This window comes from Phasianus colchicus, chromosome 34 (assembly GCF_987193195.1).
Source record: "Phasianus colchicus chromosome 34, bPhaCol1.hap1.1, whole genome shotgun sequence".
Taxonomy (NCBI): Eukaryota; Metazoa; Chordata; class Aves; order Galliformes; family Phasianidae; genus Phasianus; species Phasianus colchicus.
Window position 1 is genome coordinate 3,074,382 of NC_143469.1, and position 15,933 is coordinate 3,090,314.

A 15,933-nucleotide genomic window follows, 5' to 3' on the forward strand; every position below is an offset into this window, starting at 1 on the left:
ATGCAACAAAGTGCCCCTGTCTGATAACAACAACACAACGAAGTGCCCCTGTGTGACACCAACACAACAACACAACAACGTGCCCCCGTGTGACACCACCAACAACACAACAACGTGCCCCCGTGTGACAACACAACACAACACAACAACGTGCCCCTGTGTGATAACAACACAACGTGCCCCCATGTGACAACAACACAACAACGTGCCCCCATGTGACACCAACACAACACAACAAAGTGCCCCCGTGTGACAACAACACAACAACGTGCTCCCGTGTGATAACAACAACACAACAACGTGCCGCCGTGTGACACCAACACAACAACACAACGTGCCCCCGTGTGACACCAACAACCAACCCCCCCCCCCCCAACCCACAACAGTTCTGTCAACCAAACCAACAACGGCCCCAACATGGGGCCCGGCTCTTGTGTTGTGCCCGTGGTGCACAAGTGGTGGTGCACAGCTGACGGTGCACAGCTGATGGTGCACAAATGATGGTGAACAGCTGGTGGTGCACAAGTGGTGGTGCACAAGTGGTGGTGCACAGCTGATGGTGAACAGCTGGTGGTGCACAAGTGGTGGTGCACAAGTGGTGGTGCACAAGTGGCGGTGCACAGCTGTTGGTGCACAGCTGTTGGTGCACAAGTGACGGTGCACAAGTGATGGTGCACAAGTGGTGGTGCACAAGTGGTGGTGCACAAGTGGTGGTGCACAGCTGACGGTGCACAAGTGACGGTGCACAAGTGGCGGTGCACAGCTGACGGTGCACAAGTGGTGGTGCACAAGTGGTGGTGCACAAGTGGAGGTGCACAAGTGGTGGTGCACAGCTGGTGGTGCACAGCTGGTGGTGCACAAGTGGTGGTGCACAAGTGGAGGTGCACAAGTGGTGGTGCACAGCTGGTGGTGCACAGCTGGTGGTGCACAAGTGGTGGTGCACAAGCCCTGCCGGCTGCCTGCTGCCCCAGGAGCCGTCGGCGCTCAGCACAGCCTGGGGACGACACACGGACGGCAGTGAGGAGCGGCCGCGCAGCTCAGGGCGCACAGCCCTTCATGGCCGCCGCAATTCAGTGCGGCCGCACGGGGGTCTCACCGTCCCCTATGGGTCCCATTGGCCCTTATGGGGTCTCACCGTCCCCTATGGGGTCTCACCGTCCCCTATGGGGTCTCATTGGCCCTTATGGGGTCTCATTGTCCCCTATGGGGTCTCACCGTCCCCTATGGATCTCACTGTCCCCTATGGGTCTCATTGGCCCCTATGGGTCTCATTGGCCCCTATGGGGTCTCACCGTCCCCTATGGGTCTCACCATCCCCTATGGGTCTCACCGTCCCCTATGGGATCTCACTGTCCCCTATGAGGGTCTCACCGTCCCCTATGGGTCTCACCGTCCCCTATGGGTCTCACCGTCCCCTATGGGGTCTCACTGTCCCCTATGAGGGTCTCACCGTCCCCTATGGGGTCTCACTGTCCCTATGGGGTCTCACTGTCCTCTATGGGGTCTCACCGTCCCCTATGGGGTCTCACTGTCCCTATGGGGTCTCACCGTCCCCTATGGGGTCTCACCGTCCCCTATGGGTCTCATTGGCCCCAATGGGGTCTCACCGTCCCCTATGGGGTCTCACTGTCCCTATGAGGGTCTCACTGTCCCCTATGGGGTCTCACTGTCCTCTATGGGTCTCACTGTCCTCTATGGGGTCTCACTGTCCCTATGAGGTCTCACCGTCCCCTATGGGGTCTCACTGTCCCTATGAGGTCTCACTGTCCCTATGAGGGTCTCGTTGTCCTCTATGGGGTCTCACCGTCCCCTATGGGGTCTCATTGGCCCCTATGGGGTCTCACTGTCCCCATGAGGGTCTCCCTGTGGACGAGGAGCTGGTTTGGGATGAAGACCTGCTTTGGGAGCTCAGCGGGATGCCTGGGCTGCACGGCCTCGTGGGGCCTCCCAGCCTTGCGCCCCTATGCCCCCCACCCCCTGCCCCCGGTACCTGTAGCACAGCGTCACCCCTCCCCAGGGCTGTTGGTCCCCCTGCTGCTGCTGCCACCGGTGTTGGCGCTGCCACGCACAGCTCTGTTCCAGCTGCTGTTGGTGCTGCTGGGGCTGTTGGTGTTGATGCTGTTGCTGTTGGTGCTGTTGGTGTTGGTGCTGTTGGTGCTGTTGGTGTTGATGCTGTTGCTGTTGGTGCTGTTGGTGTTGGTGCTGTTGGTGCTGTTGGTGTTGATGCTGTTGCTGTTGGTGCTGTTGGTGCTGTTGGTGTTGATGCTGTTGGTGTTGATGCTGTTGGTGTTGATGCTGTTGGTGCTGTTGGTGTTGATGCTGTTGCTGCTGGTGCTGCTGGTGGTGTTGGTGCTGTTGGTGCTGTTGGTGCTGTTGGTGTTGGTGCTGTTGGTGTTGGTGCTGTTGGTGCTGGTGCTGCTGTTGGTGTTGGTGCTGTTGGTGCTGTTGGTGTTGATGCTGTTGGTGTTGGTGCTGTTGGTGTTGATGCTGTTGCTGTTGGTGCTGTTGGTGTTGGTGCTGTTGGTGCTGTTGGTGCTGTTGGTGTTGATGCTGTTGGTGCTGTTGGTGTTGATGCTGTTGGTGTTGGTGCTGTTGGTGCTGTTGGTGTTGGTGCTGTTGGTGCTGTTGCTGGTGCTGCCATACACAGATCTGTATGAGCTGCTGCTGGTGCTGCTGTTGGTGGTGATGCTGCTGGGGCTGTTGGTGTTGGTGCTGTTGGTGCTGTTGGTGTTGATGCTGTTGGTGCTGTTGCTGCTTTTGGTGTTGATGCTGTTGGTGCTGGTGGTGCTGTTGATGCTGTTGATGTTGGTGTTGGTGCTGTTGTTGCTGCTGTTGCTGGTGCTGCCATACACAGATCTGTACGAGTTGTTGATGCTGTTGTTCCTGTTGCTCCTGTTGATGTTGATGCTGCTGTTGATGCTGGTGCTGCTGGTGCTGGTGCTGCCATATGCAGATCTGTGCGAGGTGGTGGTGCTGTTGGTGCTGTTGTTGGTGGTGGTGGTGCCACACACAGACCTGTAGGAGCTGCTGCTGTTGGTGCTGTTGGTGCTGTTGGTGCTGTTGTTGCCGTCCACAGACCTGTAGGAGCTGCTGCTGTTGTTGCTGTTGTTGCTGCTGGTGCTGTTGGTGCTGCTGGTGCTGCTGTTGGTGGTGCTGTTGCCGTACACAGACCGGTACCAGGTGGGTGTGAGCGGGCAGAAGCGCCGTGTGTGCGCGCGGTCGCGCGAGGCCCCGCACTGCGGGCAGACGTAGCTGCGCAGGATGGGGCAGAGCACGCGGCCGCGGCCGTCCTTCAGGGCATGGCTGCAGAACACCGCGCGCGACTCGCCGTTGTGCCGGCAGAACGCGCAGCTGGGCGGAGACCTGGGCCGGCCCGGCACAGCCTGTCCTGGTGACACAGCATGTCGTGGTGACACAGCCCGTCCTGGTGACACAGCATGTCCTGGTGACACAGCCCGTCCTGGTGACACAACACGTCGTGGTGACACAGCATGTCGTGGTGACACAGCATGTCCTGGTGACACAGCATGTTGTGGTGACACAACACGTCGTGGTGACACAACACGTTGTGGTGACACAGCATGTCGTGGTGACACAGCCCGTCCTGGTGACACAGCATGTCCTGGTGACACAGCCTGTCGTGGTGACACAGCCTGTCGTGGTGACACAACACGTCCTGGTGACACAACTGGTCCTGGTGACACAACACGTCCTGGTGACACAACACGTCGTGGTGACACAACACGTCGTGGTGACACAGCCTGTCCTGGTGACACAGCATGTTGTGGTGACACAGCATGTCGTGGTGACACAACACGTCCTGGTGACACAACTGGTCCTGGTGACACAACACGTCGTGGTGACACAACACGTCCCAGCGACACAACCTGTCCTGGTGACACAGCCCGTCCTGCTGATACAACACGTCCTGGTGACACAACAGGTCGTGGTGATGCAGTGCGTCCTGGTGACAAGGAGGGTCGCAGTGACACAACAGCTCCTGGTGACACAATGAATCCTGGTGATGCAACGGGTCCTGGTGACACGGAGGGTCCCGGTGACACAACGGGTCGCGGTGACACATCAGGTTGTGGTGACATGGAGGGGCCTGGTGACACAACGGGTCCTGGTGACATGGAGGATCCTGGTGACACAATGGGTCGTGGTGACACAGCAGGTCGTGGTGACATGGAGGATCCTGGTGACACAATGGGTGCTGGTGACACAGCAGGTCGTGGTGATGCAACGAGTCGTGGTGACACGAAGGGTGCTGGTGACACAGCGGGTGTTGGTGAGCTGCCGCGTGGCACTGGCACGGTGAGCGATGGAGACGCAGCGGGTGACGCCGACACACCTGGTGACAGTGACACAGAGTGATGGCGGCACACCTGGTGACACCAAATCTCCTGGTGACACTGATGGTGACACCCGGCGACACCCACACACCGGGTGGTGGTGATTCACGAGGTGACGGTGGCGCCTGTTGATGATGGTGACACCGGGTGACACCGACACACCAGGTGATGGTGACACCCTGAGTGATGGTGACACCCGGTGACACCAATACGTCCACTGATGGTGACACCCATTGATGGTGACACCCAGTGATGGTGACACCTGTTGATGGTGACGCACCAGGTGACACCCACACACCAAGTGATGGTGACACGGTGATGGTGACACCAATACGCCCACTGATGGTGACCCCCGTTGATGGTGACACCCAGTGCCGGTGACACCCAGTGATGGTGACACTCCAGCTGACACCCACACACCAGGTGACGGTGGCACCCAGTAACGGTGACACCCAGTGATGGTGACACACTGATGGTGACGCCCAGTGACACCAACACACCCAGTGACACCAACACACCCAGTGATGGTGACACCCGTTGATGGTGACGCTCCAGGTGACACCCACACACCAGGTGACACCCAGTGCCGGTGACACACTGATGGTGCCACCCAGTGACACCATCATCAGCTGTTGATGGTGACACCCGTTGATGGTGACACTCCAGGTGCCACCCAGTGCCGGTGACACCCACCGCCAGCCCCCTACCTGCTCCAGGTGTCTGCGGACCCCCTGCCGTCTCGGCCCTGCGCTCCTCCAGCAGCCGCTGCAGCACGGCTGGCAGCCCCACGCCGTCACCCCACAGCTGCCACCGCAGCCCCACGCCGTCACCCCACGGCTGCCATCCCTGCCTGGGCTCCCAGCCCTTCCCCTGCTCCCATCCCTGCCCCCTTCCCTGCTCCCATCCCTTCCCAGGCTCCCATTCCTGCTCCCATCCCTGCCTGGGCTCCCATCCCTGCTCCCTTCCCTTCCCAGGATCCCATCCCTTCCCATGCTCACAGCTCTTCCCCTGCTCCCATCCCTGCTCCCATCCCTGCTCCCATCTCTGTTCCCACCTCTGCCTGGGCTCCCATCCCTTCCCAGGCTCCCATCCCTGCTCCCATCCCTGCCTGGGCTGCCAGCCCTTTCCAGACTCCCATCTCTGCCCCCATCCCTGCTTGAGCTCCCATCCCTTCCCAGGCTCCCATCCCTGCTCCCATCTCTGCTCCCTTCCCTGCTCCCATCCTTGCCCAGGCTGCCATCCCTGCCTGGGCTCCCATCCCTTCCCAGGCTCCCTTCCCTGCTCCCATCCCTTCCCAGACTCCAGTTCCTGCTCCCATCCCTGCCTGGGCTCCCATCCCTTCCCAGGCTCCCATCTCTGCTCCCTTCCCTGCTCCCATCCTTGCCCAGGCTCCCTTCCCTGCCTGGGCTCCCATCCCTGCTTGGGCTCCCATCTGTTCCCCTGCTCCCATTCCAGCTCCCATCCCTTCCCGGGATCCCATCCCCGCTCCCATCCCTGCCTGGGCTCCCATCCCTTCCCCTGCTCCCATCCCTGCTCCCATCCCTGCCGGGGGTCCCATCCCTTTCCAGGCTCCCATCCCCGCTCCCATTCCTGCCTGGGCTCCCATCTGATCCCAGGCCCCCATCCCTTCTCCCACCCCTGCTCCCATTTCTCCCTCCGCTCCATTCTGCCCCGCCGTCCCGTTGCCCCCTCCTTTATTCCCCCCCGCCCCCCCTCCTTTATTCTCCCTTATTCCCCCCCACCCCCCGGAGCCGCTCTGTCTGCCCGGCGGGGCGGCGGCGTCTGCAGCCGTGGGGGGGCCGCTGTGTTTCTATGGGGTGGGGGTGGGGGTCCGCTGTGTTTCTATGGGGTGGGGGTGGGGGTCCGGTGCGTTTCTATGGGGTGGGGGTGGGGGTCCACTGTGTTTCTATGGGGTGGGGGTGGGGGTCCGGTGCGTTTCTATGGGGTGGGGGGGGAGGGCTGACGTTGGGGTGCCACGCTGTGGGGTCCCACTGCGCCCATTTGGGGTCTGCTGTACCCATTTAGGTCCCATTGCTCCCGTTTGGGTCCCACTGCACCCATTTGGGGTCCCAGTGCCCATTTGGGGTCTGCTGTACCCATTTGGGTCCCATTGTGCCCATTGGGGTCCCACTGTCCCACCTGGGGGTCCCACTGCTCATTTGGGGTCCCACTGCACCCATTTGGGGTCTGCTGCACCCACTGGGTCCTGCTGCGCCCCTTTGGGGTCCCACTGTGTGCATTTGGGTCCCACTGCCCCCATTTGGGGTCCCAGTGCCCATTTGGGGTCTGCTGTACCCATTTAGGTCCCATTGTGCCCATTGGGGTCCCACTGCCCCCATTTGGGATCCCCTGCCCCCATTTGGGTCCCACTGCCCCCATTTGAGTCCCCCTGCCCCCATTTGGGTCCCCTGCACCCATTTGGGTCCCACTGCCCCCATTTGGGTCCCACTGCTCCCATTTGGGTCCCATTGTCCCATTTGGGATCCCCTGCCCCCATTTGGGTCCCCTGCCCCCATTTGGGTCCCCCTCCCCCCATTTGGGATCCCCTGCCCCCATTTGGGTCCCACTGCACCCATTTGGGTCCCCTGCCCCCATTTGGGTCCCATTGTCCCATTTGGGATCCCCTGCCCCCATTTGGGTCCCACTGCCCCCATTTGGGATCCCCTGCCCCCATTTGGGTCCCATTGTCCCATTTGGGTCCCCTGCCCCCATTTGGGTCCCATTTTCCCATTTGGGATCCCCTGCCCCCATTTGGGTCCCATTGTCCCATTTGGGTCCCCTGCCCCCATTTGGGTCCCATTTTCCCATTTGGGTCCCACTGCCCCATTTGTGTCCCCCTGCCTCCATTTGGGGTCCCACTGCCCCCATCTGGGTCCCACTGTTCCATTTGGATCCCCTCCCCCCATTTGGGTCCCACTGCCCCCATTTGGGTCCCACTGCCCCCATTTGGGTCCCACTGCCCCCATTTGGGTCCCTGCCCCCATTTGGGTCCCCTCCCCCCATTTGGGTCCCCTGCCCCCATTTGGGTCCCATTGTCCCATTTGGGTCCCCTGCCCCCATTTGGGATCCCCTGCAGCAAAGCCGAGTCTCTGGTAAAAAAAAAGCGCAATTTCGGTTCGATTTGTTTCAGCCGAGCCCCAAAAACGGCCGAATTTGGTTAAAAAAAACCCAAACGGCCCCAAATGGGCGCTGGAGCGGCCGCTAATGGGCCTCAATGCGCACAAAGCGGCGCTTTTTGGGGTGAAAAAAGGCCGTTTTGGGAGCGGCTCCGGTGGGGGCGGGGGGCGGAGGGGCTTTGGGACGGAATGAGCCCGAAAGTGCGAGGATTTCACCCAAAAATCCCCGATCGGAGCCGGGGGGGAGGGCGGGAATGGAGCAAAAAGGGCGGAAATTGACCCAAAAAGGGCAGAAATGGAGCCAAAAAGGGGGGAATGGAGCCAAAAAGGGCAGAAATTGACCCAAAAAGGGCAGAAATGGAGAAAAAAAAAAGGCAGAAATGGACCTAAAAAGAGCAGAAATGGACCCAAAAAGGGGGAAAATGGAGCCAAAAAGGGCAGAAATGGAGCAAAAAAGTGGGGCAATAAATTGGCCCAAATTGAGGTTTTCTGCCCCAAAATGAGCCGGAGGGGAGGCGTCACAGAGGGGGGAGAAAAAAGGGGGAAAAAGGGAAAAAAAGGGAAAAAAAGGGGAAAAAAAGGGAAAAAAAGGGGAAAAAAGGGGAAAAAAGGAAAAAAAAGGGGGAAAGAAAGGGAAAAAAATGAGAAAAAAGGGAAAAAAGGGGAAAAAAGGGGAAAAAGGGGGAAAAAAGGGGAAAAGGGGGAAAAAGGGAAAAAAAGGGGGGAAAGAAAGGGAAAAATTTAAAAAGGGGGTAAAGGGGAAAAAAAGGGAAAAAGGGGGGCAGGGAAAAAAGGGGAGAAAAGGAAAAAAAAGAAAAAAGGGAAAAAAGGGGGGGAAGGGAAAAAAGGGAGAAAAAAAAGAAAAAAAGGGAAAAAAGGGGGGGACGAAAAAAGAAAAAATGGGGAAAAAAAGGGGGAGAGGGAGGAAAAAAGGAAAAGAAAAAGAAAAAAAGGAGGAAAAAAGGAAAAAAAAAAAGGAAAAAAAGGGGGGAAAAAAAGGAAAAAATGAAAAAAATGGGGGAAAGGGGAAAAAAGGCAAAAAGGCCAAAAAGGCCAAAAAAAAAAAAGCTGCGTTCCTGGCCCCTTGAGCCCCGTAGGAACGCATTGACCCCATAGGGACCCCATAGAGCCCCATAGGGACCCACTGACCCCATAGGGATCCACTGACCCCATAGGGACCCCATAGAGCCCCATAGGGACCCACTGAGCCCCATAGGGACCCCAAAGAGCCCCATAGGGGCACACTGACCCCATAGGGACCCCATAGAGCCCATAGGGACACACTGACCCCGTAGGGACACACTGACCCCATAGGGATGCATTGACCCCATAGGGACCCCATAGAGCCCATAGGGACCCATAGAGCCCCATAGGGAAACACTGACCCCATAGGGACCCCCTGACCCCATAGGGACCCCATAGAGCCCATAGGGACCCCCTGACCCCATAGGGATGCATTGACCCCATAGGGACCCCATAGAGCCCCATAGGGACCTACTGAGCCCCATAGCGCCCATAGGGACCCATTGCGCCCCATAGAGGCCCACTGCAGCCCCATAGGGACACACTGAGCCCCACAGCACCCATCGGGACCCATTGCGCCCCATATGGTCACAATGAGCCCCATAGGGACCCCCTGACCCCATAGGGACCCCATAGCGCCCATAGGGACCCATTGCGCCCCATAGAGGCGCATTGGAGGCGCCCATGTGCGCCAGGCCCCGCCCCCATCCCGTAGCCCCGCCCCCATCCCGTAGCCCCGCCCCCATCCCGTAACCACGCCCCATCTCGCAGCCCCGCCCATTGCGCCCCACCCGGGGGGGCGTGGCCACCCACAAGCCCCGCCCATTTCCCGTCGGGCGGGGGCGGTGGCGGCGGGGTCACCTCAGGACACCAAACCCCGCCCGCTCATTGGCTGACCGCTCCGCCCCGCCGCTCACCCATTGGTTCTCGCCGCGCGGCTCCCCATTGGCTGCGGGCTCTGATTGGTGGGCGTGTCAGGCGCCGTTTAACCCCTGCGGTGCCGGCGCGGCCGGGGGCTGCAATGGGGGTGGGGGGGGAGGGGCAGCGTGTGGGGCAGAACCCCGTGGGGGCAGCCGTGGGTGCCCTATGGGGCTGAGCTCTATGGGGCGGTGCTGCTGTGCCCTATAGCGCTATGGGGCTGAGCTCTATGGGGCCGTGGGGCTGGGACCCATAAAGTTGTGGGGCTGAGCCCTATAGGGCTGTGGGGCTGAGACCCATAGAGCCATGGGGCTGGGACCAACAGGGTTGTGGGGCTGAGCTCTATGGGGCCGTGGGGCTGGGACCCACAGAGCTGTGGGGCTGAGCACTATGGGGTGGTGCTGCCATGCCCTATAGGGCCATGGGGCTGAGCCCTATGGGGCCGTGGGGCTGAGCCCTATGGGGTGATGCTGCTGTGCCCTATAGCCCTATGGGGCTGAGCTCTATGGAGCCGTGGGGCTGAGCACTATGGGGCGGTGGAGCCGTGCCCTATAGCTCTATGGGGCTGAGCCCTATGGGGCAGTGGAGCTGTGCCCTATAGCGCTATGGGGCTGCGCTCTATGGGGCTGTGGGGCTGAGCCCTATGGGGCAGTGCTTCCATGCCCTATAGCGCTATGGGGCTGCGCTCTATGGGGCGGTGCTGCAGTGCCCTATAGCGCTATGGGTCTGCACTCTATGGGGCCGTGGGGCTGAGCGCTATGGGGCGGTGGAGCCGTGCCCTATAGCGCTATGGGGCTGAGCGCTATGGGGCGGTGGGGCCGTGCCCTATAGCGCTATGGGGCTGCGCTCTATGGGGCGGTGGAGCCGTGCCCTATAGCGCTATGGGGCTGAGCGCTACGGGGCCGTGGGGCCGTGCCCTATATCCCTATGGGGCTGCGCTCTATGGGGCCGTGGGGCTGAGCTCTATGGGGCGGTGGGGCCGTGCCCTATAGACCTATGGGGCTGAGCCCTATGGGGCCGTGCAGCCCGCAGAGCGGTGGGGCTGAGCCCTATGGCGCGGTGGGGCGCCGTGCGGCGCTGTGGGGCGCGGTGGGGCGCCGTGGGGGGGCCGCGTGGGGCCGCTCCCTGCGCCGTGGGGCGGCCGTGGGCGACAGCCAGACCCGGTGCGGCGGTGACTCAACGGCGGTGACTCAACGGCACCACCACAAACAGCGTCGCTCGGCAACGGCGGCGGGGCGCTGCCCCATAGAGCGCAGGGCACGGCAGCACCGCCCCATAGCGCTCAGCCCCATAGCGCTATAGGGCACGGCTCCACCGCCCCATAGAGCGCAGCCCCATAGCGCTATAGGGCACGGCTCCACCGCCCCATAGCGCTATAGGGCACGGCAGCACGGCCCCATAGAGCTCAGCCCCATAGCGCTATAGGGCACGGCTCCACCGCCCCATAGCGCTCAGCCCCATAGCGCTATAGGGCACGGCTCCACCACCCCATAGAGCGCAGCCCCATAGCGCTATAGGGCACGGCAGCACGGCCCCATAGAGCGCTGCCCCATAGAGCGTAGGGCACGGCAGCACGGCCCCATAGCGCTATAGGGCACGGCTCCACCGCCCCATAGCGCTCAGCCCCATAGCACTATAGGGCACAGCAGCACTGCCCCATAGCCCTCAGCCCCATAGAGTGGAGGGCATAGCACTGCCCCATAGCGCTCAGCCCCACGGCTCTGTGGGTTCCTGCCCCACGGCCCTATGGGGCTCAGCCCTGCAGCCCAATGGATCCCAGCCCCGCAGCCCCATAGGCCTCATCCTAACAGCCCATGGCCCTCAGCCCCACAGATCCCAGCCCCACAGATCCCGGCCCCACAGATCCCAGCCCCACAGATCGCAGCCCCACAGATCCCAGCCCCACAGATCCCGGCCCCACAGATCCCAGCCCCATGGGGGGAGGCAGGAAGGAAGGAGCCGAGCAGCGCGCAGGGCTGGGAGGAAAGGGAAATCCGTCCTTCTGCCCCACAGCTGCCCCACAGCTCTGCCCCATGGCTGCCCCACAGCTGCCCTACAGCTGCCCCATAGCTGCCCTATAGCTGCTCCACAGCTCTGCCCCATAGCTCTGCCCCACAGCTGCCCCACAGTTGTCCTATAGCTGCCCCATAGCTCTGCCCCACAGCTGCCCTATGGCTGCCCCACAGCTGCGCCCCATGGCTGCCCTATAGCTGCCCTACAGCTGCCCCACAGCTGCCCCACAGTTGTCCTATAGCTGCCCCACAGCTCTGCCCCACAGCTGCCCCACAGCTGCGCTATAGCTGCCCCACAGCTGCCCCATAACTGCCCTATAGCTGCCCCACAGCTGCCCAACAGCTCTGCCCCACAGCTGCCCCATAACTGCCCTATAGCTGCCCCACAGCTGCCCAACAGCTCTGCCCCACAGCTGCCTCACTTCTGCCCCATAGCTGCCCCACAGCTGCCCCACAGCTGCGCCCCACAGCTCTGCCCCACAGCTGCCCTATAGCTGCCCCACAGCTGCCCCATAGCTGCCCCACAGCTCTGCCCCATAGCTGCCCCACATCTGCCCCACATCTGCGCCCCACAGCTCTGCCCCCCCCCCCAGGAGGCGCCAACATTTGGTGCACAGCCGCATTTGCACGACTGCAGCAGCGCCGCGGGTGGCCGTGCAGCGCCGCCTTGCACACTCAGCCCCGTGCCAGGCCGCTTTGCACACCCACGGAGCTTGGCACACCCGTGGGTGTGCACACTCATTGGTGCATCGCACACCCACGAAGCTTTGCACACCTATGCTTGCACTGCACACCCATGCCCACATTGCACACCCACGGCCGCATTGCACACTCAGCATCTGCTACGCACACTCACCAGCAACTTTACACACCCGTGACTGCTTTGCACACCCAGGGAGCTTCGCACACCTACGCGTGCATCGCACACTCAGCAGCCCACTCGCACGCCCACGTGCGCTTTTCACACTCAGCGGCCACTTTGCACACTCGGCAGCGACTCCGCACACCCGCATCAGCGTCGCACACCCACGGAGCTTTGCACGCCCCGCAGCCCGTTTGCACACCCGCGGCCGCATCGAGCGCCCGCGCCCACGTGGCCGCGCTGCACAGCCGCGCAGCTTTGCACACCCGCGGCCGCCTTGCACGCTCATCGCCGTGCCCAGCCGTGCATCCCGGTGCCCCGCCGCAGGCGCCGCGCTGACTCAGCAGGCAGGAATGCGGCGCTGCCGCGTGGGTGTGAACCCGGCCCGGCGCTGCCATTACCCTGAAAGGACATCTCGGCACCGGCGTGCAAACGCCCGTGCAAATCCCCGTGCAAACCCCCCCGTGCGACCCCCTCCCCCCCTCCCCCCGTGCAAAACGGGGCGGGCGGGCGAAGCGCTGCGGGTGAGTGTGAGCGCGCGGGGAGCGCGGGGCGCGCGAGGCTTTGCTCGCGCACGTGTGCACGTGCGGCGGTTTGCACGCCGGTTTGCACGCCGGTTTGCACGCTCGCAACTCCCCCCCCCTCCCCCCCCTCCGTATCTCGCACCACTGTGAGCCCAAATGGGGGGAGGGGGGGGGGGGCTGTGGTGTAAAAGTGTGCAAAGTGCGGCTGTGGTGTAAAAGTGTGCAAAGTGCGGCACTGCGCTGCACCAACGGGACCCATAGGGACCCATAGGGACCCATAGGGACCCATAGGGACACATTGACCCCATAGGGACCCATAGGGACCCATAGGGACGCGTTCAGCCCCATAGGGACACATAGGGACACTGCTCTGCCCCATAGGGACCCACTGAGCCCCATAGGGACCCCATAGAGACACTGCTCAGCCCCACAGCACCCCATAGGGACCCATAGATCCCCATAGGGACCCACTGAGCCCCATAGGGATGCATTGAGCCCCATAGGGACTCATGGAGCCGCATAGAGACACTGCTCTGCCCCATAGGGACCCACTGAGCCCCATAGGAACGCATTCAGCCCCATAGGGACACTGCTCCGCCCCATAGGGACCCATAGAGCCCCATAGGGACGCATTGAGCCCCATAGGGACACTGCTCTGCCCCACAAGTCCCATAGGGACCCATAGATCCCATAGGGAAATATAGAGCCCCATAGGGACCCACAGAGCCCCATAGGGACCCACAGCGCCCCATAGAGACACATGGAGCCCCATAGGGCGCTGCTCTGCCCCACTGGGCCCCACAGGGAAGACAGCCGGACCCACGGATCCTCAATGGGGGCGATGGCTGAACCCAGGGGTCCCAACGGGGCGACCGCTGCACCCCCAGCCCCACATCCCCCCCAGCCCCCCCACACCCCCCCAGCCCCACATCCCCACAACCCCCCCTGCCCCCCATCACCCCATCCCCATCCCCCCCACATCCCCCTGCCCTCCCCCACCCCCCCACCCCCCCATCCCCAAATCGCCCCCCAGCCCCACATCCCCACAACCCAACCACCCCCCCACCCCCCACATCCCATGACCCCCACATCCCCCTACATCCCCCCACCCCCCAACCCCAAATCCCTCCATCCCCCCCGCCCTCCCCCACCCCCCCCATCCCCCAATGCCTCCAATGGCCCCGTGCCCCCCACCACCCCACGCCCCCCCATCTCCCTGCCCCCCCCACATCCCCCCCAGCCCCACATCCCCCCCCACCCCCCCATCCTCAAATCCACCCCCAGCCCCACATCCCCCCCATCCCCCCATGACCCACCCACCCCCCCAGCCCCACATCCCCACACCCCCCCCACCCCCAAATCCCCCCCCACGTCCCCCATCCCCCCCAACCCCAAATGCCTCCATGTGCCCACACCCCCCCCGCCCCCCACCCCCCCATCCCCAAATGCCTCCATACGCCCCCAGCCCCACATCCCCACAACCCCCCCACCCCTCCCAACCCCCATCCCCAAATCCCCCTCAGCCCCACAACCCTCCCCCCATCCCCCCCAATCCCCCCCCAGCCCCACATCCCCCCAACCCCCCCCCGCCCCCCCATCCCCAAATCCCCCCCCAGCCCCCCGCCCCCCCCCAGCCCCACATCCCCACATCCCCACATCCCCACAACCCCCCCCACCCCCCCCGTCCCCAAATCCCCCCCAGCCCCACATCCGCACAACCCCCCCACCCCCCCGCCCCCCCCACCTCCCATCCCCAATCCCCCCCCCAGCCCCACACGCCCCCATCCCCCCCAGCCCCAAATCCCCCCCCCCGCCCCCCCCGCCCCGTCGCTGCGGTGCGGCCGCTTCCCGCTGTTTGAAGTCTGTGTGCGGCATCGCCATGGAGACCCGGCGTGACGTCAGAGCCGAGCGGGGCTCCCCGGGCTTCCCCGGCTCCGCCGTGGGGCACCGCGCTCCTATGGGGCACAGAGCGCATCTATGGGGCACCGCGCTCCTATGGGGCACAGAGCGAATCTATGGGGCACAGAGCGCATCTATGGGGCACCGCGCTCCTATGGGGCACAGAGCGAATCTATGGGGCACAGAGCGCATCTATGGGGCACCGCGCTCCTATGGGGCACAGAGCGAATCTATGGGGCACCGCGCTCCTATGGGGCACAGAGCGCATCTATGGGGCACCGCGCTCCTATGGGGCACAGAGCGAATCTATGGGGCACCGCGCTCCTATGGGGCACCGCGCTCCTATGGGGCACAGAGCGCATCTATGGGGCACCGCGCTCCTATGGGGCACCGCGCTCCTATGGGGCACAGAGCGCATCTATGGGGCACCGCACTCCTATGGGGCACCGCGCTCCTATGGGGCACAGAGTGCATCTGTGGGGCACCGCGCTCCTATGGGGCTCAGCGCTCCTATGGGGCACAGAGCTCATCTATGGGGCACAGAGCACATCTATGGGGCACAGAGCACATCTATGGGGCACCGCGCTCCTATGGGGCACAGAGCGCATCTGTGGGGCTCAGTGCTCATCTATGGGGCACCGCGCTCATCTATGGGGCACCGCGCTCTGCCATGGGGCTCAGCGCGCATCTGTGGGGCTCAGAGCGCATCTGTGGGGCAGAGTGCTCATTTATGGGGCACAGAGTGCATCTATGGGGCTCAGTGCTCATCTATGGGGCTCAGCGCTCATCTATGAGGCACCGCGCTCCTCTATGGGGCAGAGTGCTCAACTATGGGGCTCAGGTCTCTATGGGGCACCGCGCTCCTCCGTGGGGCTCAGCACGCATCTATGGGGCACAGGGTGCATCTATGGGGCAGAGTGCTCAACTATGGGGCTCAGTGCTCATCTGTGGGGCTCAGATCTCCTCTATGGGGCTCAGGTCTCCATGGGGCACCACACTCATCTATGGGGCACAGATCTCCTCTATGGGGTCAGATCTCCTCTATGGGGTTCAGGTCTCTATGGGGCACCGCGCTCCTCCGTGGGGCTCAGCGCGCATCTGTGGGGCAGAGTGCTCATCTATGGGGCACAGAGCGCATCTATGGGGCTCAGTGCTCCTCTATGGGGCTCAGGTCTCTATGGGGCACAGAGCGCATCTATGGGGCACCAGGCTCCTCTGTGGGGC

At 62.8% G+C, this 15,933-nt stretch overlaps 1 protein-coding gene across 2 annotated transcripts; it reads right to left on the bottom strand.

Annotated features, from left to right (window-relative positions):
* Positions 1-460: 460 nt before the first annotated feature.
* Positions 461-9,868, bottom strand: NANOS3 (nanos C2HC-type zinc finger 3). Of its 2 annotated transcripts, none has more exons than XM_090128845.1 (3): positions 9,412-9,868; positions 1,991-4,354; positions 461-994 (listed from the first exon to the last, which is right to left on the bottom strand). In XM_090128845.1, the coding sequence occupies exons 1-2, from the start codon at positions 9,413-9,415 to the stop codon at positions 2,004-2,006; spliced, it is 2,355 nt and encodes a 784-aa protein (XP_089984971.1). In that variant the 5' UTR covers positions 9,416-9,868; the 3' UTR covers positions 461-994; positions 1,991-2,003. The 2 variants fall into 2 exon arrangements, with proteins under 2 accessions (XP_089984971.1, XP_089984970.1); XM_090128844.1 differs by lacking the exon at positions 9,412-9,868 and adding an exon at positions 5,063-6,065.
* Between the last annotated feature and the right edge of the window lie 6,065 nt (positions 9,869-15,933).